We start from the raw sequence: 25,527 nt of genomic DNA, 5'->3' as shown, positions 1-25,527 counted from the left end.
TCCAGGCAGAGGGAGCAGGCAGTGCAAAGGCTTCGTCCTCCTCCCTGGTGGGGCTAGCTTCCTTTTGCCCAGATTTTGCACACACCTGTCTTGTGCCGTCCTTCTCGTTTTATCTTGTCTTGTGGTCCTTTAAGGGGTGCGTCTTCGTTCTTGCTGAAGGCACCAGCTGCCTTTGCCCCAGCTGAATGTCCCTCACTGGGCTTTGCACGGGTCATGGCACACAGTAGGCGATCATCAAGTGCAGGAGATGCGGATGGACAGCGGGATGATGAGCGGTTGTACTGAGGGGCAGGTGGATGGACCGAAGGGCGAGGAGAGAAGCTAATGGGTGTTTCCGGCCAGCTCGCCCCGTCTAGCCTCTTAGGCCTTGTTCCTTTCTTCTGCTTCCCCGTCTCCCTTTCTCCTCCGTGTCCTTTGTCCCTCAGTTCAGAGCCCTCTAAAAACCTTCTTCTCCCTGTTCTAAGGGCTGTGCCTGGCTTTTGTGGAGAGCAACTTCAACCTATCAAAGGTAAATGAAAATGCAGACGGCAGCTTCGACTATGGCGTCTTCCAGATCAACAGCCACTATTGGTGCAATGATCACAAGAGTCACTCGGAAAACATTTGCCACGAGGACTGCAAAGGTCTGGCCGGGGTCTCAGGGTGGGAGAGGGGAGAGGATGAGTGGGGTCTACTCACAGGACTTCTCGTCCCACTCCAAGCCTGGGAATGCACCCAGGAGTGCCTTTGCTGAGCAGAGGATTTCACTAGTGGCTACGATGCCCCTCCGGTTAGGAGATTCTCCGGGGTGCAGGCTCCAGAAAGGCTCTGCACACCCAGTAACAGAGGACAGCAGCGGCCAACATTTAGCGAGAGTGTGTTGTATGCTGAGCACTTCACATGCCAGCTTCTCATGCGGTGGAAACTATTATGATCCCCGCTTTACAGACGAGCAAACTGAGGCTCATAGAACCAGTGCTGAATGCCAGACTGGTGGCCCTGAAGGCTCAGCTCTAACCATCAAGTCCTGACTTTGGTCAATGGCCTGATTGATTCGAGGCCAAGGGCAAACTCCCCACCTCAGAGCCACTCGTGGAGGCTCCACAGGTCCATGACTTTGCCCCTTACTCCCTCTTTCGTACTCTGATCAACATCCCTGCACTCTTCACCTGAAGAGCCTCTCTCATTAGGCAAGGTTTACCTCGGCCTCTGTGCTGCCTGTTTTGACATTTCCTTTCCCTAGAAACCCTCAAACGTGGCGCGAACCAGCATGTACCCTAGCTAGGATGTGTGGTAGTAAACATACATTTACTCCTGCCCCTCCTGCCCCCACCCCTAGCCACCCTTGACCTCTAGCAGCCATTGTAGGGATATCTCCATGGGCCTCTGGGAGGGAGCCCTTGCCTAATCTGGAAGGACTCAGCCCCCGGGGGGCGGGGAGAGCCGGTGTGTGCCTCAGTCTCTGGGACTGTCCTCTGTGTTCTCACAGGTATTCTCTGTCTCCCCTTCAGAACTGCTGAGCCCCGATCTTCTCTCAACCATCAACTGTGTGAAAAAGATTGTGTCTGGAGCAGGGGGAATGAAGAACTGGTGAGGAGGTCACTGTGGGACTAAGTCAGCAGGCAGAGCCCCAAGAAGGATGTAGTGACAGGAGGGGACAGGAGGCAAGGACTCCACCCCTTCTAACCATCTAGAAAAATGTGGGAGAGCGGCGGGCTTGGAACTGGGACTTACAAGACTTGGGATCTGGGTCTTTCTCTGATGTTGTATTAAAACTGTTTTGGACACAGTAGCAAAGGAACTTGAGTTAGCTGAGGGAGATGGCTTCGGAGGGGACAAGGTGTCTCACCGAGCTTACCCAAGGGGTCTCTTCTCTGGAAGAGAACGGAGGCGGAGCTGGGAACTGTCAGTGTGGCTTTCCTGACAAGTTTCTGCCTCCTCGTGCATTTCCTTCACTACTTTCTTTGTAGAGCAGTATATTCTGCTCCCCATTCCAGAGGACAGACTGTGGCTGCCCCCAAGTTAACGGGCTAATGTTCTGAGCAGTCACGGAGACTGGCTAGTCTCAGCCCCAGAGTCCAAGGGGCTGGGATAGAGAATCTGATTGACTCGAGCCCCTTGTCTGGCTCTGTGCTGACAGGATGGAGCCTGCTTGGGATTCTCTCTCTCCCTCTCTCTCTTCCCCTCCCCCCCCCCTCAAAATAAATAAATAAACTGAAAAAAAATGTTTTTCTTGCAGAAGATGATGAAGTACAAATAGAAGAATTTGGACAAGTGGTAAAGGATATTCGTGATGCCTCCAGGTTAAAAGGTAACTAGTAAATTATTTGTGACTGTTAAATTTACTTTTATTGAATGGATGTCTTTGTGTTTTGTTTTTTAGAATTTCTAGTTCTGTTAATTTCTGCTTACCATGTTGGCATTGATCTGTTTTAAGGCAGGCAAAACTTGATTTTGATTAAAAGTTGGCAGCATCCATGATGAAAGAAAAATGCCTTTTTCTGGAATGGGGCCTGTGTAACCTATTTTAAATCCCTTTTTTTGTTGTTGTTATTTGTGTGTGTGTGTGTGTGTGTGTGTGTGTGTGTGTTTTGTTCTGGACTTTATGTAAAGTCAGATACTAGCTTTACAATTTTTCAGATATGAAAATTTTCTATACCATTTTTAGCCTCAGACTTAGGACTCTGCCCTGTGTAAAGGCTTATATATTATAGAATTTCTCAGAAATCTTCTACCTCTTCCTTTAGTAGACATTCCTCATGTTCCTTTCTTTGGATTTTGTTAACATACAAGAGTGACCATGTGCATTTTGGTACCATGGCTATTTCCTACCACTTGACTTCCATTTTTGCTTAAAAGTTAAATCATAGACCTAAAACCAATGGAGATCATACTCATGGAGTTTGTGTACTTTTCTATTGGGAAAATAAGTTTAAAACTTAATTATCACTGGTAATTTATTTGAATAACATTCAAATGACTGTTTGGTCAATGAGCGCTGTCAGGAGAAGAATAACAACATAGGTATATGTTTAGGAAAACGGAAGCGGAGTCATTTCTGGGTGTAAAGAAGTAGATAGATACTTTTCAGATTTTTCATAACCACTCTGCCCTGGTATAAAATTTTTAACATCATTGTTTCTCTTTTAGGTTAAGAAAAGTACTTAATAATTCCCTGTTGACATATAAATATGTTACCTGGGTCACATAACATAATTAGCATCAATATAGTATAGTGAAATAGATTAGCTGTGCTATAGGAAACAATGCATACAGGTAGAAAAGAACATGGGCTATGGAGTTTGATACATGGTGGTTTGTGGGTTTTTGACTTACCAGCTGGGTAGTCTCTGTAGGTCATTCTGGTTTCCTCATCTTTAAAACAAGGAAGCTAATAAAATCACGTTTCTCCTAGAGTTGTCAGGATCAACTGCAAAAACACATATAAAGCACATAATCTAATTATTAGGCACATACTATATACTTGGTAAATGGTAGTTAATTTTGAAATCAGAAAACAGAGTTCAGAAAGACTGGTATTCAGGACAGATAACTTTTTATGTGGAGGAAGGAAAAAAAAATGGAAACTAAACCATTGAGAAAGGAGAACAGTGAAAAAGGAGAAAGGTGTAGTTTAGGTACCTGAATCTGGGAGCTGGTCATAATGATTGGGGGTTGACACTGGAATCTGTCAGCCAGTGCAAGAAAAGGCCAATAATTACAGGGAAGAGTGAGGAAGGGCCACCCTGGAAGAAAAGTGTTAACATAGCAGGCCTGAAACTGCTCTTTTTAGAAAAGTCTCCTTGCAAGGTTGACTGTCATATGCTCAGACTGTTCCCTTCATTACTGACTGATAAGGTTAGTTCACTGTGCCTGGACTATTTGTTGACAAACTTGGAGGGGCTGAGAAAACAGGCATATTGTGGATCAAGTTCTATGCTTTCCTTCAGTATACACACAGTTTTAAGGGATTATGGTCAGTGTCTGATCTTGTAGTTGAAGATTTTAGAGGTTGGGCAGGCAGTTCTAGGTATTGATGAGGATTAAGGATAGCCATTGATCTGGATGACTTTGGAAAGGAAGTGAAAGTTTTTGGAGTTGAGAGGTCAAGGTCATTCTTATTGTCATCAGATGATAATGGGAAATGGGGCTGAGGGAGGATTATGAGCAGGGTGACCAAAGATCCTCCAAGAAGGTGAAAGAGTGATCAGAAAGTCAGTAGATGATGGTGTCCGGAGGGTAGTGTAGGTCAATGACAGGCCTGAATCTCAGGGGAGGGATAGGTTTGATTGAAGGTGGAACTAAAATAGCCAGACAGCAGAATCTTAGGAGTGTTTCTCTGCTTCCTGGTCCTATGTGGAGCATGGGAGGATGAGCAGACTCCTCTTAAGGTGTCTGTGCAAAGAAACCATATTTTAAAGGGAACCAAGCTTTAGGTAAAACAAGCAGAGCTGATACAGGTTTTTAGGTGACTGTCATTTGCAGTTGCCTCGCTGAGATGTTAGGGGGACAGAAAGTGAAGCGGGATCGAAGGTACTAAGAAGCTGTGATTACTGTTTGCAGCTATTCCTGAAGGCTTAATAATAATAATAATAATAATAATAATAGTAACTTTATTGCTATTAATATGACACTTAGTGTTTGCTATATACCTAATGTTGTTTTAAGTGTTTTTCATACATCATATATTTAATCTCCATATTAACTGTGTGAGGTAGATAGTATTATTAAATTATTTTAGATATAAGACTACTGAATTTGATAGAGGGGTTAAATAGTAATAATTTGCTCAAGGTCAGATAGTTTCAGGTCACAAATCCTGGAGCCAGGATTTGAATGTACTTAACACTGCCTCCTTTGAAAGGGCTGGAAATAAAGCAAAATTCCAGATGCCAGAGTACAACTGGATCTTGGTAGAATTGAAAAGAAAAGGTGAGTGAGTCTTTGTGATACTTGTGTTTACAATTTTACATTTCTCATGATTCTGAAATCTATTTCACTTCCACCAGGATGAGTTAATTTTGTTTGCTACCATTAGAGCTCTAGTTTAAAATAACTACTTTGTGTCATTGCAGTGAAAAATTCAGCCATAGCAACCATTTTGGTTGTGCCAATTTTATATTAGCACCAAAGAAACATGGCAGACCAAGCATATTGTTTTGCTGGACTTAGAATTTCCTGAGGGCTGGATTCTTCACTGAGATTTCTTATTCAAGAGGTGATCATAAATCATGGACTACCACTGACAAAAGTCTTGAGTGATGGCTACTGTTGTTTTTTAAGTCAGAGGTTAGTTCAATTACCGAATCACTTTTTTCTGTTTCTAGAGTTACAAGACATTGTCTTAGCTCTTGATGGGCTTGAAGGTGACATGATATCTGGGAAGAACTTGGAGAGCTTTCTAGGCAATATTGGGATTAAGTCACCTGAAGAAGAGGTAGAGAAAATTCTTCAGTCAGATCTTGTTTCTGGTAAGCATTTAAATATTATTATCCATTTTTTTGTTTTGGGTAGGAGTAACTGAAGAAAGTGTGCAAGGTTTTTGTTCAAGCGAATAGGGCTCCTTTGAGCTAATATCTATAGGTATTTGCTTGTATTGCTGTAAATGTCCTTAAAGAGGAGACTTTCTTTTAAAGTCCTTTTTTACAGTTAATGAGAATACTCTTAGCAAGCAGGTAGAAATTTTGTGGGGGAGTGGGCTCATTGGTATCCACTCTCTTTAGATAGATCTTGATTTAGTGACTAACACATAGTTTGGAAATTCCAGCTCTGTGAATAGAAAACCTAGCTTTGCTGGTTTGTACCAAGTAAAGTTATTGGACTTACAACTTTCTTAGTAGGTTAGTTGCCTTACAGGTAGAATCAGAACTAGCGTATCTACAATCTTGTAAGGTTAATTGCAAGGCACAGTGGGTGAAAATGAATCCCAAGTATCTTGTATGTAAAGTAAAGAAATTGTATGCTGGTTTTGATTTTCATATGAGCTTTTTAATATTACGTTTTCCAGGGATTCTTGTCTGTTCCCCTCCCCTCTCTCTCTTACAGATGACAACGTGGTGAATGTTAAAGACTGTATGAGGGCTTTGAAGGACACTCAGAAATTTTCCACTTTTGTTGGTAAGAACTTTATGGTAAAACTGTTGAATGGCAAACAACACAGGACTCATTCAGAGGTCACGTAGCCAAACATTATATTTGGTGCTCAGATCTTCTTTGTAGTATCTGTGCCAAATGTTTGTTTCATCTACATTTGAACTCTTCCAGTTATGGCAAACTTGATTACATTTGTTTTTCATTTAAGAATTTGTATTTGAATGGAAAAGATTGGGAAAATGACAAGGTTATGATGTTTTCCAATAGCTAAAGTAAGGACATTTTATTATATAATAATGGTAATTTTGAAACTGTTATAAAAAAATTTAGTGACCAGAAATGTAAGAGATATAAAGTGCAAGGCTCATGTAATGTCACCTTCTGGAAATATCCCTGTTAAAGTGTGGTAAATATCCCTTTAGCCTTTTTTATTTGAATCTATGAATATTTGTGTATTCTGATATTATTTAAAAATTAGACGCACTTGGGTGGCTCAGTTGGTTAAATGTCTGATTTTGGCTCAGGTTATGATCTCATGGTTTGTGAGTTCAAGCCCCACATTGGGCTCTCTGCTGTCAGCACAGAGCCCACTTCAGATCCTCTGTTTTCTTCTCTCTCTGCCCCTGCTTGTTCTCTAAATAAATAAATCAATTAATTAATAATTAATTAATTAAAATAAAATTACCATGGGGGCGCCCGGGTGGCTCAGTCGGTTAAGCGTCCGACTTCAGCCCAGGTCACGATCTCGCGGTCGGTGAGTTCGAGCCCCGCGTCAGGCTCTGGGCTGATGGCTCAGAGCCTGGAGCCTGCTTCCGATTCTGTGTCTCCCTCTCTCTCTGCCCCTCCCCCGTTCATGCGCTGTCTCTCTCTGTCTCAAAAATAAATAAAACGTTAAAAAAAAAATTTAAAATAAAATTACCATGTCCATAATATTCCACGACTTGCAGGTTTAAAGAAATTAACAGTGTATCTTAGATATTGTTCCATGTTCCATTGTATCATAAACAACCTCATTCTTTTTTTTTTTTTTTTTTTTTTCAACTTTTTTTTTATTTATTTTTGGGACAGAGAGAGACAGAGCATGAACCGGGGAGGGGCAGAGAGAGAGGGAGACACAGAATCGGAAACAGGCTCCAGGCTCCGAGCCATCAGCCCAGAGCCTGACGCGGGGCTCGAACTCACGGACCGCGAGATCGTGACCTGGCTGAAGTCGGACGCTTAACCGACTGCGCCACCCAGGCGCCCCGCAACCTCATTCTTTTTAAAGACTGCAATAATATTCCATTTGGGGGATGTACTGTCATTTTATCCACAACACTTTTGATGATATTTGCCAATTAAAAATCTGAAAATTTGCCAATTTTTCACCACTGAAACATTTTGATGAGCATTGTTGTATGTATATATGTGCATAAAGTTCTCCTGGGGGATAAAACCCTCAGAAGTCACACTGCTAGACTGAAATATATGCAGATGTGAGATGTTAACAGCTACTGCTTAATTATCCTCCAAAAAGTTTGTAAAAATTCACACTTTTATCAGTAATGGATATTATTTATTGAAAATTCTGCTGGTAAAAGAATTCTATTATTGTTTTAATATGCATGTCTTTAATGACTAGTGAGGTAAAACATTTTTCATATGATTGTCGAATATGCTTTTCTTTTATTTTAATTAGATTGTCTTTTTCATATGAATTTATAAATAGCTCTTTTTTTTTTTTTAAATAGCTCTTTATATATAAGGGACATTAATGTTCTGTCTTGTCTATTGCCATTTTTTTTCTAGTTTATTATTCATCTTTGACTTTGATTTTGGTGGACTGCTTATTGCCATCCTCTGTTTTATTTTGTCAGTTTTGGTAATTTTTATTCTCCTAGGAAATTTATTTTATTCAAGTGTTTTTTGGGAATATTAGTACAATCCTATGCAGTGATAATTCTTTTGATTTTTTTGTGTCTGGTTATTTTCTCATTCTTAAATTTGTATATATATATTTGTGTGTGTGTGTGTGTGTGTATATATGTGTGTATATATACACACATATATACACATATATATATATATATCTTCTTCTAGATTTCCTAGCAGATCTTTTAATTATCTCTCTTTTTAAAGCTCTACATCTTAGATTTATCTTTAGTGTTTCTATTTGTAGTAAAAAAAAAATTCTGCTTTTATCTTTAGGATGTCCTTTCTATTGTTCCCTTTTGTCCATTTTGTAGTTTTTCTAAGTTGTTTAAATTATGAACTTACTTTTTTCTTCTTACTGAGAAATAAATGTTTAAGACTATCAATTTTCATTTCAGTAAGACTTTGGTTTATCAAAGTCTTTATTCTTGTTTTTTTCTAAGCATATTCAGTTGTATTTTGATTTTCTCCTTGATGTAAGAGTTGCCTAAGAGAAAAACCTTAAATTTGAAAGCAATTATTTGAAAAATTTTAAATGAATTTAAAAATTTTAAATTTGAATTTGAATTTCATTATTGTCCTCTCTTTGTTGTTTATTTTTAGTTTACTGTGGTCAGAGAATGAGGTCTATAGTAGAGGATTTGATAGTTTCTGTGTTAATTAGATACGGAGTTTTTTCGATTTTTACATGTTTATTTAAAAACCGCATTAGGGGTGCCTGGGTGGCTCAGTTGGTTGAGCGTCCGACTTTGGCTCAGGTCATGATCTCGCGGTTTGTGAGTTCGAGCCCCGTGTCGGGCTCTGTGCTGACAGCTCAGAGCCTGGAGTCTGCTTCAGATTCTGGGTCTCCCTCTCTCTCTGCCCCTCTCCCACTCATGCTCTGTCTCTCTCTGTCTCAGAAATAAACATTAAAAAAAAATTTAAAAAACACATTAGTGGGCTTCAGGGACAGGCTAATCGTAAGGGACACTCATCCTACTGTTTGTCTTGGAAATCCTTATGACTCTTTGAAGCAGCGCATTCCATAATTTTTGGACAGCTGTAGAACTAGTCAATTGTTCCACATATTTGATGGAAATCCTGCCTTATAATTCCATTCCCAAACTTAACATTTGGACTCTTCCCCGTCAGTAGCCCTCCAGGGATGGGAGGAGAGCTCTTATATTTTCTTTCTTTTATGTTGAATCATCTTTTCTCTGGACTCAGATTTCCTTTCAACCATTCCTCACATGGCCTATTTTTGAAACTTCTTACCAATGACTAATGACTAACTCATGGAACAACATAATATATTAAATTATACTTTCACATAAATTAGCTAATTTTAAAGTAATTTATTATATATTTCTCTTAATGAATTCTGAAAGATTATTTTTTTAGACATGTACTTTAGAAATGTGAAGAGGTTTTTGTTTGTTTTAATTAAGGGGGGGGTGGTCAGTCATGGATTTCCTAGTTCAGATGTTTGATATTATCATGCTAAACATAATAGGCTTTGCTGATTCTCTAAATTGGGTAAAGTGAGCTGACAGGAGCAAGGGGTGTAGGGAAAGAAAGTAGAAAGGGAAGGATTGGAGTTTGGGAGCAGGTGTGACGAATGGAGGGTATTTTTTATGAAATGGTGAGCTCGTTAATAGAATCACTAGAGAAACTTTGGCATACTTTTTTGTTCATAAAGGAATAGCCCACGCAGAACCCAGAGTTTTAACAAAATAATTTTAAGAATAAAGATAAGGGGCTATAGAAAACTATAGTGGAGAACGGATTGCTCTACCTTTTTAAATGGCCACATGTGGGTAGTGGCTGCCATTTTGGACAGTGCAAAACTGGAAGAATCCATCAGTTTTACTGTTATGTTCCAAAAATTTAGATCCATGGACTGAATTACATGTTGCATGTATATTCTCTGTGTTTGTAGTATTGAATGACATCATCGGTACATTGGAATGTATGGAAGAAAGTGATCAGTCTGGCAAGGACAACTATGCAGATGTACTTGGAAACACCAATAGAATTTATTTCACTGATAATAGTTTTCAAGAAGTGTTGGATGATTCCTTGCTCGACGGTGAGTTGATTGAGCAGATAACCAGCAACTTGTAATAAAAATTTCTTCTAAAATTTTATCCAAGGTTTTAAAATATTTTACCAAATACTAATTAATTAAATCTTAATACTTAGTTCCTAAATACTACTGTAAATGTATTGAAATGCAATTTACTACAGATCAGATTTAGAGATATATCTTATATTCTATATTCACGGAGATTTAGTTATTACAGTATCAAATTCCTGGATGATCTCTTGGACTGCATTGTAAACTTGGTCTGAAAGTATTTATATACGTTGTCATATGGCTTTAAAATGTTTCTTTCTAGAGTAATTTCATTTCAAAGTTAATCCCTTTCCTTTTATGAATTTTAGAGAGGTCCTAATAGTTGTCTAGCTTTCTTTTTCTTTTAGGTGACAGGCTCTTTGAAAAATACAAGTTATTGTTGAACAATTAAACCATTGGTCTATATAACATTCTGTGTAAGTGTTGATCTGGCTATTTGCTCTATTTACAAAGAATTTACCTGATCCATCCATATTCTTATCTGGGATATACCCAGATGGGTTTTATCAATACTTGGAAAGCCATCCCCTGCCTTTAAATTTAACTTCAGCTAAAAAATGAGATCAGATCTGTGTCTCAGGGAAAACTGGCAATCTGCAAAGACAGTTTAGATTGTCAAAACTGATGGGGGAGGAATGCTGGGATCTGGTGAGTAGAGGTGAGGGATGCTACTAACCACCCTATAATGTATAGGACAGCACTCCCCCACATAATTAGCTGGCCCCAAATGTAATTTTGCTCAGGTTGAGAAATTCTGTTTTAGAGTTATCTTGTAAAATTGCCAAACCTACTATTTTGAAAGTACTTTTTAATAGGTTAGTTATATTTTTTTAATCCTGCTTGGATCACATTTTAAAAATTAATGTAAATATAATGTATCTTGATTCTAACCTCCTTTTGCTTCAAGGTAATACCTGTACTAGTTGTGAGTTATTCTAAACTGCTCTCTAACTGCGATGTGGTCCATCTATGCAAATGGACATATTTTGTTTCTATCACTTGTCCCTCAAATAGATCTCTGTATCAATTTGCATTTGTGTAGAAAATGTATAGGATGAAGCGTATAACTGCACCTTGTCCTTAGGAAAAGCTCCAGAATTAGATAGATAGGTAGGCAGGCAGGACTAAAAAAGGACAATTCAGACTAATAATTAAACACCTTATTGAATATATGAGCCTGGGGATTAAGCTGTTCTCTTAGGGATAAAGGAAGCATTTGTAACATTAGAATCTCAGCCACATTTAAGAAGCTTGGTGGAGCTTGACGAATCCATGGAGTCTAAGAAGTAAGAGGAAGATGAGTAGAGAACGTTATTCTGGAAGCTAGTGGAGGATTTTGAGAAGAAGGGGATGGTCAATGCTAAATGTTATTGAGAAATGAAGTATGTAATTTATCCATTGGTTTTCTTCCAAACTGGGTAAAATCAGGATGCTGTTCCTTATGGCATAATCTCTCTATTTAAATTTGCAGACTTTAGGAAAGAGGCTTTGTCTTCAAATCTGAAACTACCAACAGCAGATGGTAAGGACTTTATATATGTATACAAGAAAGCATTCCCTATGAAAGAGTTATTTTTTAGGATCATTGCCAGGTGCCAATGGATTCCTAGTCCATTCTTCCCACTCCAGCCAGAGTAATTTTTTTTTTTTCAAAAAAGTAATCTGATTGTGTGATGTCCCCCTATTTTCAACTCTTTAAACATTTTTCATTGTTGTTAAAGATCAAAATCCTGCATGTCCTAGCTCTCTGGTATAATTTTGTACCATTACCCTTGCTTTCTGCATTTTCAAGTACAATGGCTTTCTTTCATTTCCTTAGAACTCCAACTACAAAGCTTTTGCGTATTTTGTTCCCTGGAATAGTTTTCCCTGACACTCTTTGCCTAGTTAATGTTTACTCATCTTTCAAATGAGTGATGGGGTGCCTGGGTGACTCAGTTGGTTAAGTGTCTCACTTTGGCTCAGGTCATGATGTCGTAGTCTGTGAGTTTGAGCCCTGTGCTGAGCTTTGTGCTGACAGCTCAGAGCACGGAGCCTGCTTCAGATTCTGTGTCTCCTTCTCTGTCTCAAAAATAGACATTAAAAAAAAAATTGAATGAATGTCAATTTCCTCTAGGGAGCCTGTCATTATCTGCTAGTCGAGGTCAGCTTCTTTTATTATAAGCTTTCATTAAACTATGTCTTTTTCATAGCATTTACTTCATACTATAAATACCCATTAATATTTTTTTAAATGACACTAGAAATGCTCAATATATTTTAGCTTATATAGTGACAAAAGTAGGAGCATCTGACTGGTTCAGTTGGTAGAACATGCAACTCTTGACCTCAGGGTCATGAGTTCAAGCCCCATGTTGGGTGTAGAGCTTACTTAGGAAAAAAAGTAGCAAAAATATTAGAGAACTTTGAATTATCTTAATTCATTAAGACCAAAATAATATAATTTCTCATTAAACTTTTTTTATTTGAGTACGGTGGACACACAATGTTATATTCGTTTCAGGTGTAGTGATTCTCTATACATTTTGCTATGCTCACCACAAACATAGCTATTTGTCACCATACAACAATATTACAATATCACTGACTATATTCCCTTTCCTGTGCCTTTTATTCCCATGACATAGTCATTACATTCCTGGAAACCTGTATCTCCTACTCTCCTTTACCCCTTTTACCCATTATCCCCCTTTCTCTCCGGCCACCATCAGTTTGTTCCTGTATTTATAGGTCTGATTTTGCTTTTCTTTTTTTTATTTGTTTTTTAGATTCCACATATGAGTGCAATCATATGGTGTTTGTCTTTCTCAGTCTGACATAGTTCACTTAGTATAATACCCTCTAGGTCCATCCATGTTGTTGCAAATGGCAAAAAAAATCTCATTCTTTTCCATGGTTTTGTCAAATTCCATAATATACCACATCTTTATTCATTCACCTATTGATAGATAGTTGAGATACTTCCATATCATGGCTGTTGTAAATAATGCTGCAATAAACATATAGGGGTGCATATACCTTTTTGAGTTAGTGTTTTTGTTCTCTTTGGGTAAATACCCAGTAGTGGAATTATTGGGTCAAATAGTATTTCTGTTTTTACTTTTTGAGGAACCTCCATACTGTTTCCACATCAGCTGTACCAATTTACATTCCACCAACATTGCACAAGGGCTGCTTTTTCTCCACGTCCTCGCCAGCACTTGTTACTTCTTATGTTTTTGATTTTAGTCATTCTGACACGTGTAAGGTGATATCTCATTGTTATTTTGATTTGCATTTCCCTGAGATTGGTGATGAATATCTTTTCGTGTGTCTGTTGGCCATCTGTATGTCTTCTTCAGAAAAATGTCTATTTAGGTCTTCTGCCCATGTTAAAATCTGGTTGTTTTCTAGTCACATTTTTGATTATTTGGTTAATGATTCTTTTTCTTACGTGCCTGGAAGCATCATTGGGCCAAGAACCATGTTTCCATTTTGCTACAAGTCCTAGCATTGTTTCTCCAGATCCTAGCACAATTTTGGCTTTCAGAAGCCCCTTATTAATAGCTAATTTAATAGCTAATATTAGATGATATTTACTGTGCTAGGCATTGTTTCAAATCTTTTATATTATTGACTTATATAATTGTGAATATTTATGGAATTAAAGAATGACAATAAATCTGTCTTCTTATCTCATTAGCCTCATCTCTCATCACTTCTGCATTTGTATTTATTCTGTAACCATATTACTTATTATAATTTAAATTGGTTCCATATCTTCCATGTGCTTTTGGTTCCGTATATTTGCATGTGCTGTTTCCTTTCTGTATATTTTCTGTCAAACAAATTCACATTTTCCCCCCAAACTCAGCTCAAACATCACTCCTCAACCCATAAGACTTTTCAGAGTTATAGGTTAGGTGAACTGTCTCAGTGCTTTATATCTGAGTGCTCAGTGCTCATATCTGGCACACATTTTTCTCATAGTACCAACTATATAATGTATTATAATTTTATTTACAGACATGACAAATTCAGTCCCTGTCTTCAAGGAATTTAAAGGAAACTCTTTAAGAGGGCTGAAATTTTCATTGTTGGTCTTAGTAGCTATAAAATAAATGTTAGTAAAAATGAATATAGGTCTAAAATGGTATTATGGTATTCTTTCCAACTGAAGGTTTAGATCTGTTAGTATAATGCAACGATTTTCGGACTGTGGAAACATACATGACAACTCGTTTTGGGGTTGAGAGAGAAATGGGGTGAGAAATGGTATTGACAAAAAATTGAAACTCCCAGTAATGATCATGTTTTATATTTTAAATTGGTGTGGTATCAACAGGACTACATTTGGTTGTATGGGTTGTGCTTGCACAAAGATGCCTGGTTGAGAGGGTACAAGTAGAGACTGAAATGCATTCTACATTCCACTGTGCTCTCCAGGCTAGGACCACCAATGCTAGATTGCAGCTACCTAGAGGAAGGTATGCCTCTTTGTAATTGATACATAGAGAGGGGTGCCTTTTTTCAATTCACACAAAAGCACAATATAGACTGGTAGTGGCCCTGGAGATCAAGAGCTTTAATCTCAAATTTTAGCATTTTTTTTTCGTTTATTTCATCAGTTGATAGAAGTCTTTAGATCTACATGTACAGGATGTTACTATTATTTAAGAAAGGGTCACAGCTTACTCAGTATTTAATGGATGAGTGGATTCAGGTAACCCATCATATTCTGCATATAATTTTTTGGTTTAATTTTTTCTTTTCTTAAAATGTTTAGTTTTAAGAGACAGAGAGAGAGAGAGAGAGAGAGGGAGAGAGGACAAGTGGAAGAGGGGCAGAAAGAGAGACACAGAATCTGAAGCAGGCTCTAGGCTCTGAGTTTTCAGCCCAGAGCCCAATGCGGGGCTTAAACCCAGGAACCATGAGATCATGACCTGAGCTGAAGTTGGATGCCTAACCGACTGAGCCACCTAGGCGCCCTTAATTTTTTTAAATGCTGCTTGAAATAAATAGGTTGTCAGTTACAAGTAGAAAATACTTTGCTTTTTTTCTGCAGAGATTTTAGTTAAATATATATAGTTAAATTGAGAGTTCACCTATAGTGGACTCTGGACAAACTATTTTGCATTTTTTAAAATAATAGTATCTTATATATATTTATTTATCTTTGTAGCAGTTAAAGAAGCTGCTTATATCTTGACAAGTGTTGATAATGGCAAGATTGGCATACGTAACTTGGAGCATGCCCTGAAAAGTTTGAATGTTAATTTAGCTGAGGAGGACGTCAGTGAAGCCCTTAAATATTGTGACATCGGTGGTGAGCATTTTTTTTGGCTTGAGATTCTGCTCATTTTTTCCTGTTTATAGGAACCAGTTTTAGAGTGTTTTATATGGAGGTAAAATGCTAAAGGCAGTCGCAGTGAGGCCTAGGTTGATATAAATTAGAGCCAAAATAGTCTGCTAATTTATTTACTGACCGTATCTATCTGTTCATACTCTACATATGCTTATTTAGATAATTAGCATTCATTTCTTGTAAGCATGGGTGGGAAAATACCATTATGTAATAAAACAAAGACATGACATCAGCAGCTTCATTTTGATCTGCAGTCTTTCTTCAGAGGAGACCCAATTTCACCTTTTATTTTGCTTGTCCCATTCTGCTTTTTTAACCAAAGGAAATACCCAAGGTTTCATTACATCTCAGAAGAATAATTATTTAGTCTTGATCATTGTTTCCAAGTGGTCACATATTTATCTTTGTTTTCCATCTTTGACTTCATGTATTGTGAACTTGATCTCCTTTCCTATTTACATCCACTCTTAAGTGTCAAATCGTGTGGGAATACTTCTAGAAGCTGGTGAGTTTTACCAGTTTTAGGTGGCTTTTTATTTGGGGTTTATCTTAACCAGCTTGTTTTTTCTATGGGAATCCCATGAGCATGTCTTAGGTTTAAGAGTACCTCCCCAGCATTGATTGGTTATTGCTTTTGCCATAGATTATTATTGACCTCAATCAATTTTTATGTTTTGACCTGGAGTTTTTCATATCATGAGAGTGGTATAAATTTAGACCCTAAGCCCACATGAGTTGCAGGAGATTTTTCACAGGTGATCTTTTTTACCCACTGCCTCTCAAAATTGGGAAGATTTAGGTCACCCTGGTGTTTACATGGGCCAGTGAATATAATATTTTAATCTCCCTTTCACTGGATTGAAATTCTTTAAGCATCCCAGTTTCATTTGGTATCTAAATTCAAACTCTCCGTGTAGCAGGACCCAAGATTTCTTTTATGAATATGCATGAACATTTAAATCAAGCACCTTGCTGCTTTTGGATCTAATATGTATCCCCAAATAGCTGTAGGCTTAGTATTCACTTGGTTTTCCCCTCTGGATCTCTGTGCCCACTTAACGTTTTATTATTTCCTTTTCATACAACTTGATAATGCATTTATAGAATAAAGTATTTCATACAGCATCTTTAGGAATTTGTAATCATTCCTGTGCTACCCAGCTTGCCATTTTGTTATAAGTTAAAGTCTTTTCATTGTAGGTATAGCCCTATATTTTCTGCTGTGGTTACATTACTGCATTTTATTTCCTGTGTGTGTGTGTGTGTGTGTGTGTGTGTCCCAATAGTTAACATTGTCACCTCTGGCCTTAGACTGCCTTAGTTCAAATACAGCCTCGAGCACTTTCTGGCTCTTGTGACCTAGACAAGTTATTTAATTTCTCTTTGCTTTCATCTTTTAAGGATAGGCACATCAAGCATGTTATAGAATGAATTCTTGTGCATATTTTAGTTAATAAATGTGAAGCATCATAAAAGGATACTTAGTATACATAAGGAACTCAAAAGTTATTTTAAGTTCTTACTTTTGAGTAAGAAGTCAAAAAAAGTGAACTATTAATATCATTAACTGATCAATAGGTGTGGTTCCTGAAAGTATGAAAAATTACATTGAAATAGTTTCAGCCATTTGAGAGAGAAAATAAGGTAGAATGAGATTTTAGGTATTGTTAATCAGAGCCTTTATTTTGTGTACTGACTGAGTATCAGGGTTTTAATGACAATATGCTTGATTTTGATATTTCCAGATAATAATGAGGTGAATTTAAAAGATTTCTTTGAAAGAATTAAAGGAAGTCCACCTTTCAAAGAGTCCGTAGGTAAGTGAATACTTCCAGTTTAAAGAAGTGACTGTAAAATAAAGATAATGAAATCACATTTAAAAAAAATCACTAAATGGATTTCAAGTGTTTAATTTGTAGTCTCTATAGTGTCAAAAAGGATTTCAAGCAGCTTATGCGATATAAAAAAAAAAAAAAAAAAAACAAGTGAAAATGGGACAAAGTTATAAAGGAGGGAAAAGAAATAAAACAGGGTCGAAGAAGATACACAGTAAATACCTTTGCTGTTAATATAAAGTCCTTCCTCAAGAGGAGATAAATTTTTCTTCACTCAAGGGGTTCTGGATCTATGAATTAAATCAGGTGTGGAAATTGGGTGAAGGACCACTACCCTCTGTGCTGTCTCAAGACAGGCCTTTGGAGTTTTCAGGTTTACCCAAATGGACTGGCCATTGATTTCATTTATAGAAATCTTAGCTTCATCTATCTAGTTTCTTTAAATGCTTGGGCCATTAATCCCTGTATCATTCTTACTACCATGTCATTTCTGTGGCCTAACCACATCATTTTGCCCCTGCTGCATAAAGACAATTGCTTGGTCTTTGTCCCCAAAGTTCCTCTCGTGCTCCTTGAAATTAGGGAAACCATTTCAACACCAGCATCTTTCCCTAAACGCCCATGTCTACAGAGAACACCTACCAAAGAACTCTCCGCAAATGCAGACACCCCTGCCAACAATGTATTTCTAAATGCGTTGGGGAAACAAATGTCTTTTTTTCTTCACGTTTGAATATCTCTAAAATTAGAACACCTTTATAATCAATGGCATTATTTATCAAATGTACATTTTTACTGAGATATAAATCACGTACCATAAAATCTCATCCTTTTTTTAAAAAAAAAATTTTTTTAATGTTTATTTTTGAGACAGGGAGAGACAGCATGAACGGGGGAGGGTCAGAGAGAGAGGGAGACACAGAATCTGAAACAGGCTCCAGGCTCTGAGCGGTCAGCACAGAGCCTGATGCAGGGCTCGAACTCACGGACCGCGAGATCATGACCTGAGCCGAAGTCGGCTGCTTAACCGACTGAGCCACCCAGGAGCCCCAAATCTCATCCTTTTAAGGTGTTCAATTCAGTGGTTTTTGGTATATTCACAAAGTTGTGCAACCATCACACTCTAATTCTGGGACATTTTCATCACGTCAAAAAAACCCCTGTACCCTGTAGTGCTTATTTCCCCACTCTCCCCAGCCACTGACAACCACTAGTCTGCTTTCTATCTGTGTTGATTTTTGAACATCATATAACTAGAATCATATAATTTGTGGCTTTTTGTGTCTGGCTTCTTTCATTTGGCATACTGTTGTTTGTTTTTTTTTTTTAATTTTTAATGTTTATTTTTGAGAGAGAGAGAGCGAGGAAGGGACAGAGAGAGAGGGAGACACAGAATCTGAAGCAGGCTCCAGGCTCTGAGCTGTCAGCACGATATGGGGCTCGAACCCACGAAACCATGAGATCATGACCTGAGCTGAAGTCGGCCGCTCAACCGACTGAGCCACCCAGGCGCCCCAGCATACTGTTTTTAAGGTTCACCTGCATTATAACATAAATGAGTACTTTATTCCTTTTCGTGGTAGAATAATATTCTGTGGTTATACCACATTTTCTTTGGCCATTTATCAGTTCATAGACATTTGGGTTGTTTCCCTTTTTTGGCCACTAAGAATAATGCTGTTATGAACATGTGTACATTTTTTTGAGTACAGGTTTTTGTGTGGACGTACATTTACATTTCTCTCAGGTACCTACCTAGGAATGGAACTGCTGGGTCACGTGGTAACTTTACATTCAACTTGAGGAGCTGCTGGAACATTTTCCAAAGCAGCTGCCCCATTTTACATTCCCAACAGCATTGTACATTTCTTTAAATCCTTGTCAGTACTGGGGTGCCTGGGTGGCTCAGTTGTTAAGCGTCCGACTTCGGCTCAGGTCATGATCTCGCGGTCCGTGAGTTCAAGCCCCGCGTCAGGCTCTGGGCTGATGGCTCAGAGCCTGGAGCCTGCTTCCGATTCTGTGTCTCCCTCTCTCTCTCTGCCCCTCCCCCGTTCATGCTCTGTCTCTGTCTCAAAAATAAATAAAAACATTAAAAAATAAAAAAAAAGTTTTTAAATCCTTGTCAGTACTTGTTACATTGTCTGTCTTTTTTATTCTAGCCTAGTCTCACAAGTATCTCACCGTGGTTTTGTTTTGCATTTTTCTGATGGCTAATAACTTTGAACATCTTTACATGTGTTTACTGGCCATTTAGAGATATGTACCCTTTGCTTATTTTAAAATTGGGTTATTTGTCACGTTGTTAGGGTTCTTATGTCCTGGATACTATAGCTTTATCAGATAGATGATTTGCAAATCTTTTCTCTAATTTTATGGGTCTTTTCGCTTTCTTGGTGGTGTCCTTTGAAGCACAAACGTTTTTAAATTGGGTGAAATCCAGTTTATATTTTCTTTTGTCACTTCTTTTGATATCATGTCTAAACATAATCCAAGATCATTAAGATTTATACTAATGTTTTCTTCTAAGAATTTTATAGTTTTAGCCTTTTAATTTCAATCTTTGATTCATTTTGAGTTAATGTTTGTATGTGGTGTGAGATGGGAGTCCACTTTAATTCTTTGGCATGCAGATAGCCAGTTACCCCAGCATCATTTGTTGACAAGATCATTCTTTTCCCCCTTAAATAAATGGTTTTGCCATCCTTGTAAAAAATCAATTGATCAGAAATGTATGGATTTATTTCTAGACTCCCAGTTCCATTCCATTGATTTTTATTTATTCTTATGCCACATGGTCTTAATCACTATAGCTTTGTAGTAAAGTAATAACCTAAACAGTAATTTTCAACCAGAGCAGGGCATCAAATTTACCTATAAAGCTTGAGTTACCTGGTTCTACTTCTGACTATGATGGAGTAGCTTATGTGAAACCAACCCTCCTGCTGAGAACAGCTAGTAAAATGTGGATTAAATTAAACAGCATCAACAACCACAACTGTTTGAAGGCATTGGAAAGTGACCAAGGCTGTCAAGATTTGTGGGGCTATAAGATAAATATAAAGAGCACGACTTACAGAAACAGCACCTTCTTCTTCTTCTTATTTTGTCTCTGTAACATAACTTTAAGTGAAATAAGGCAATAAAGTTTTGATGTAAACTTCTTTGTAATGCTTCACAATTATTTCAGGGTCCACATATGAAGTATTATGTAGCTGTAGGCATCATGGTTGACCAGTTACATACGTCTACTTGAAAGGCACAGTAGTTAAGAGCATGGGCTTTGGAAATATCGTGCCTGGATTTGAATCCTGGCCCTGCCACTTAATACCAGTGTATTCTTTAGTAAATCACTTAACCTCACAAACCTCGGGGCGCCTGGGTGGCTCAGTTGGTTAAGCGCCCAACTTCAGCTCAGGTCATGATTTCGCGGTTAGTGAGTTTGAGCCCCACGTTGGAGTCTGTGCTGACAGCTCCGAACCCGGAGCCTGCTTCAGATTCTGCATCTTTGTCTCTCTCTGACCCTTCCCCGCTCGTGGTCTGTCTGTCTGTCTGTCTCTCTCAAAAATAAATAAACATTAAATTTTTTTTTTAAATCTCACTAACCTCAATTCCTTCATCTGAAAAATGGGGATAATAATGCCTATCTTGGAATTATTATAGGTAATAATAGACTTAAGTAGGTAAAGTAGAAGTACTCAGAAGAGTCTCCAGCACTTAGTGTTCAGTAACTGCTAGCTGTTACAATACACAATGGTTTTTTTTGTTTTTTTTTTTTTTTTTTTTTTTTTCAACATTTTTTATTTATTTTTGGGACAGAGAGAGACAGAGCATGAACGGGGGAGGGGCAGAGAGAGAGGGAGACACAGAATCAGAAACAGGCTCCAGGCTCCGAGCCATCAGCCCAGAGCCTGACGCGGGGCTCGAACTCACGGACCGCGAGATCGTGACCTGGCTGAAGTCGGACGCTTAACCGACTGCGCCACCCAGGCGCCCCTACACAATGGTTTTTAAAACTACTAGTAATTTCATGTAAAGTTCTTTTATGCAACTCAAGCCCATTAAGTGAAAGTGAACAATGTACTCTTATTTCTGCTGTTGAAGCACGTTTTTGCTCTTTTTTTTTTTTTCTCAGTTACACAGCTACTCTTCATTACTATTCAAATTCTCCAGAATGATCTAATTGATGTCTCTAGCCTCAAGGCATTATTGATGAACAATGACTTTCATGCAGCTAATGTTTTACTTGATGAAGTATTAAGACATGGACCTGAACATGGTTAGTAGTCTGAATGCATCTAGTTGTAAAGGCCATCATCTACCAGTGGGGATGGGAGATGTATGGATGGGATATACAGCAATGGAGGGCACCCTGGGGGGGGGGGGGGCGCTGCAGTGAGATGACTGGTGAGCACCAGTGCCACCATAGTGTGCCAAGCCTGAGCTCTGTGAAACTGAACAGATGGGTGAGTCTGGGCCTACTTTATCCCTGTGGGTGGTGGTACTTGGGAGATGAGGTCACTTTGTGAACTGACTGGCACGGGCAGTATTCAGTCAGAATGCCATGCACAGAGTACAACAGAGTCCGTGAGGCCCTTCGCCACGTGTTAACCCTTTGGAAGGTAAACTATGCTGATATCCAGGAATACCTCAGGGGGTGTTGCCTGCGGCATTGGCTCAAGGAAGCAGATGTTTATAAATGTACAAAATAACTGCGTTATTTTAATGACTGGTATTGTTGAATATCATTTTTGTTACGTTTTCAAAAGAGTTGGGGAATATTCTTTACTTTCCTATTCTCTGTAAGAGATTTTTTTTCTTCCTCAAATGTTAAGCAGAACTCACAGGTGAAGCCTTATGGGCCTAGAGTTTTATTTATGGAAAAATTCTGGACTATTGATTTAATTTCTGAAATTGTATGGTATTACCAAGAAAATATTCTATTTTCCTGTCAATTTTGGCAGGCTGTGTCTTTATAGGAATTTGTCCACTTCATCTGACTTTTCAAATGTATTGGATAAAGTTGTCCTTGACATCTGCTTTTTATCTTTTTTGATTTCTGCTTCATCTGTAATGATACCTTCATTTTCATCCTCAATATTAGTGACTTAGAGCTTTTTTTTCCCCCCACTCCACCTCCACAGAGTTTTTCTTTTCCTTTTTGTAAAATTGAGATATAATGGGCATATAATAACATTATGTAAGTTTAGAGTGTCCAATGTGTTGATTTGATACATTTATATATTGCAATATAATTATCACTGTAATGTTATCTAACACCTCTATCACATCACGTAATTATCACAATTTCTTTTTTTGTGGTGAGAACATTTAAGATCTAGTCTCTTAGCAACTTTCAATTATGTAATACAGTATTAGATCAGCACAGCATTAGATTTCCAGAATTTATTCATTTTAACTGCAAATTTGTACTTTTTAACAGTATCTCCCCAATCACCCCACCCCCTAAGTCCTTGGTAACCACCATTCTGCTCTCTTTCTGTGAGATCGGCTTTTTTAGATTCCACATATTAGCGATATATACAACATTTGTCTTTGGCTTATCTCCTCTAAGCATAAGGACTTCAAGATCCTACCATCTTGTTGCAAATGACAGGATTTCTCTCTTTCTCATGGCTGAAAAATACTCTGTTGTCTATTTTCACACTACCTCTGTTTATTCATCTGTTGATGAGCACTTAGATTGTTTCCATATTTTAGCTATTGTGAATAATGCTGAAATAGACACAGGAGTATGTCTTCAAGATCCTGTTTTCGTTTCCTTTGAATATACACTTGTAAGGGGAATTGATGGTTCATATCGTAGTTCTATTTTTAATTTTGAGGGGAATTTCTATACTATTGTCCATAGTGGCTGCACCAATCTACATTGCCACCAACAGTGTATGAGGGTTCCCATTCTCCACATCATCACAAATCCTTATCTCCGGTCTTCTTGATGATAGCCATTCTAACGGGTTTGAGCAATATCTCATTGTGGTTATGATTTGCATTTCCCTGATGGTTAGTGATGTTGAACACCTTTTCATGCACCTGTTGGTCATTTGGATGTCTTCTTTGGGAAAATGCCTATTCTATTGCTCTGCCCATTTTTAAAATAGTTCATTTGCTTGTTTGTTATTGAGCTGTGTGAATTCTTTGTTATATATTTTGGATAATAATCCTTTATCAGATATATGGTTTGCAAATATTTTCTCTCATTCTGTAGGTTGCCTTTTCATTTTGCCGATTGTTTCTTTTGCTGTACAAAAGTTTTTAAGTTGAATGTAGTTCTGGGGTGCCTGGGTGGCTCAGTCGGTTAAGCGTCCGACTACAGCCAGTTAAGCTTTCGACATCAGGTCTTGATCTCATGATTCTTGAGTTCAAGCACCATGTCGGGCTCTGTGCTGACAGCTTGGAGCTTGCTTCAGTTTCTGTGTCTCCCTCTCTCTCTGCCCCTCCCTGCTCATGCTCTGTGTCTTTCTCTCTCACAAATAAATAAACATTAAAAAAAAGAAAAATCTTAAATTGCATCTAGTTCTACTTGTTGATTTCTGCTTTTGTTGTTTGTGCTTTTGGTGTCATGTCCAAAAAATCATTGCCAAGACCAATGTCTGAAAGCTGTTTCCTTATGTTTTCTTTACAGTATCAGATCTTACAATTAAATCTTTAATTCATTTTGAGGTAATTTTGGGGAGTATCCCAAGTGGTTATTCAGTTTCCCAACACCATTTGTTGAAGAGACCATCCTTTCTCCATTGAATGTTCTTGGCTGCCTCGTCAAATATTAGTTGAGCATATGTGGGGTTTATTTCTGGGCTCTGTCACTTCTGCTGTAAACTTTTCTACTTTTTTTTTTTTTTTTTTTTTTTTTTTGCATTGGGTTTTTTTTTTTTTTTCTTCCTTTTCTCTCTCCCCCTCCTTTTTTTTTTTTTTTTTTCCTTTTGGTTCTTTTCATGTCTATCCTTTATGTCCCTTACTATAGTTTGTCATATCCATTCTACCTTGTGTACCTTTACTTTACTTGAGTCTTTATTTTGGAGCTGACTTGGTCTTTCTACACAGTCTATTTTCTGAGTTGTTGGCTCCCATCTCAAATCTTCCTTTGTCCATTTCTATCCTGATTTGTTGAAAGAGTTGAGGGTGTTGGGTGGCACATTCAGTGTGGAGCTCTGTCTTCAGTTTCTACTGAAGTAAATGAAGTCCGTTTACTTTAATGGCACCTTTGGGGCAGAGGGTGGGAGGTGGGGGTAGTGAGCCTTCTGACATTTTGATACTGTTTAGTAGGGACTTCATCTTTAACTGCTTCTTTCTTTTCCTTCACCACCAAATTCTATGCACTGAGTTCCACATCAAGATGCCATCTTTGGTCCTATGGATTTCTAAGCCTTTTTCTTAGATTTCTCCAGAGTAAATTTAGGTGGTTACCATTATCCTAAAAGTAGTGTTTCTTAACCTTTAAAAAAAAATATCACTCCCCTAAGGAGACTTTTTAGACATTTTTGTCTTTTTCACCATCCCACACGCTATGAATGTTTAATGCCAAAAATAAATATTTGCTTATGTACTGTGGCCACAAACCATTGTAATGGCTAAGATTTTTTCCCCTCCAAGAACCTGTTTTCCTTCCTGAAAGCCTATCACCCTCAGTGAAAATGCATGTCCTAAAGGTATCTAGAACTTTAGTTTCTGCTTATACTGCTAAACCCTATTTTCTAGAATTTCACTTAGATGTTAACACATTTGTAAGGAATATTGGCCTATAGCCTCTTTGCCTGCCCACCGTGTGTTTGTTTTGTTTTGCTTTTGTAGTTTTTGGACAAGTAGGAGCTACTGAAGGGTTTTATTCAGAGGAGTAACCAGATTTTTTTTTTAAAGAGAAAGACCTCTCTTGCTGCATTGTTTAAAATAAATGGAGAGAAATGAGACTGATGCGATAGATTTTTAGCAATGCTATTGTAATAGCATAGGCATTAACTAATATAGTGATATATTCAAGCAGTATTTGGAAATAATTGAATAGAAATTGATAATCATATGTATGCAGAAGTTAAGGAAGAAGGAACAGTACAGGCTGACCCCCGGGCTTTTCACCTTTGTTATAACTTGACTATTAACTGCTGACAGATTAATTCAGAAGCAGTAATTCCTTCATCTACATTTTACTTTGCATTACAGAAAATGGCAAGATTACCTTTGAAGAATTTTTTTATTAAGTTCTGTGATACATTGAACATGCCTAAAGCCTCAGG

At 38.0% G+C, this 25,527-nt stretch overlaps 2 protein-coding genes across 4 annotated transcripts in view; both read left to right on the top strand.

Moving 5' to 3' along the window:
- LOC144615163 (pleckstrin homology domain-containing family M member 1-like) overlaps window positions 1-2,080 on the top strand; it is an 18,120-nt gene extending 16,040 nt beyond the window's left edge. For 2 of the 3 annotated variants that reach the window (XM_078442017.2, XM_078442019.2), the window contains exons 6-7: window positions 465-623; window positions 1,469-2,080. In XM_078442017.2, coding sequence (XP_078298143.1) covers window positions 465-623; window positions 1,469-1,593 — 284 coding nt within the window. In that variant the 3' untranslated portion in view covers window positions 1,594-2,080. The remainder of the gene's footprint in view (window positions 1-464; window positions 624-1,468) is intronic. The other variant, XM_078442020.2, reaches the window with a different exon arrangement.
- Window positions 1,800-25,527, top strand: LOC144615199 (EF-hand calcium-binding domain-containing protein 13-like). Its single transcript, XM_078442070.2, has 10 exons — window positions 1,800-1,920; window positions 2,219-2,290; window positions 5,307-5,450; window positions 6,025-6,096; window positions 9,902-10,051; window positions 11,571-11,621; window positions 15,261-15,404; window positions 17,189-17,260; window positions 21,411-21,554; window positions 25,454-25,527. The coding sequence occupies exons 1-10, from the start codon at window positions 1,800-1,802 to the stop codon at window positions 25,489-25,491; spliced, it is 1,008 nt and encodes a 335-aa protein (XP_078298196.2). The 3' UTR covers window positions 25,492-25,527.

This window comes from Panthera onca (genome assembly GCF_046562875.1).
Source record: "Panthera onca isolate mPanOnc1 chromosome E1 unlocalized genomic scaffold, mPanOnc1 haplotype 2 h2.Chr16_ul_14, whole genome shotgun sequence".
Taxonomy (NCBI): Eukaryota; Metazoa; Chordata; class Mammalia; order Carnivora; family Felidae; genus Panthera; species Panthera onca.
This window is presented reverse-complemented; position numbering and strand designations above follow the sequence as displayed.

What these genes read in the sequence shown, in the direction of transcription:
- LOC144615199 (XM_078442070.2), top strand. Translation starts at nt 1,800, where the DNA reads ATGGCTTCGGAGGGGACAAGGTGTCTCACCGAGCTTACCCAAGGGGTC. An exon ending in TCAGTCAGATCTTGTTTCTG is followed by an intron (nt 5,451 to 6,024) that starts GTAAGCATTTAA and finishes TCTCTCTTACAG; the next exon opens with ATGACAACGTGGTGAATGTT. An exon ending in GAAATTTTCCACTTTTGTTG is followed by an intron (nt 6,097 to 9,901) that starts GTAAGAACTTTA and finishes CTGTGTTTGTAG; the next exon opens with TATTGAATGACATCATCGGT.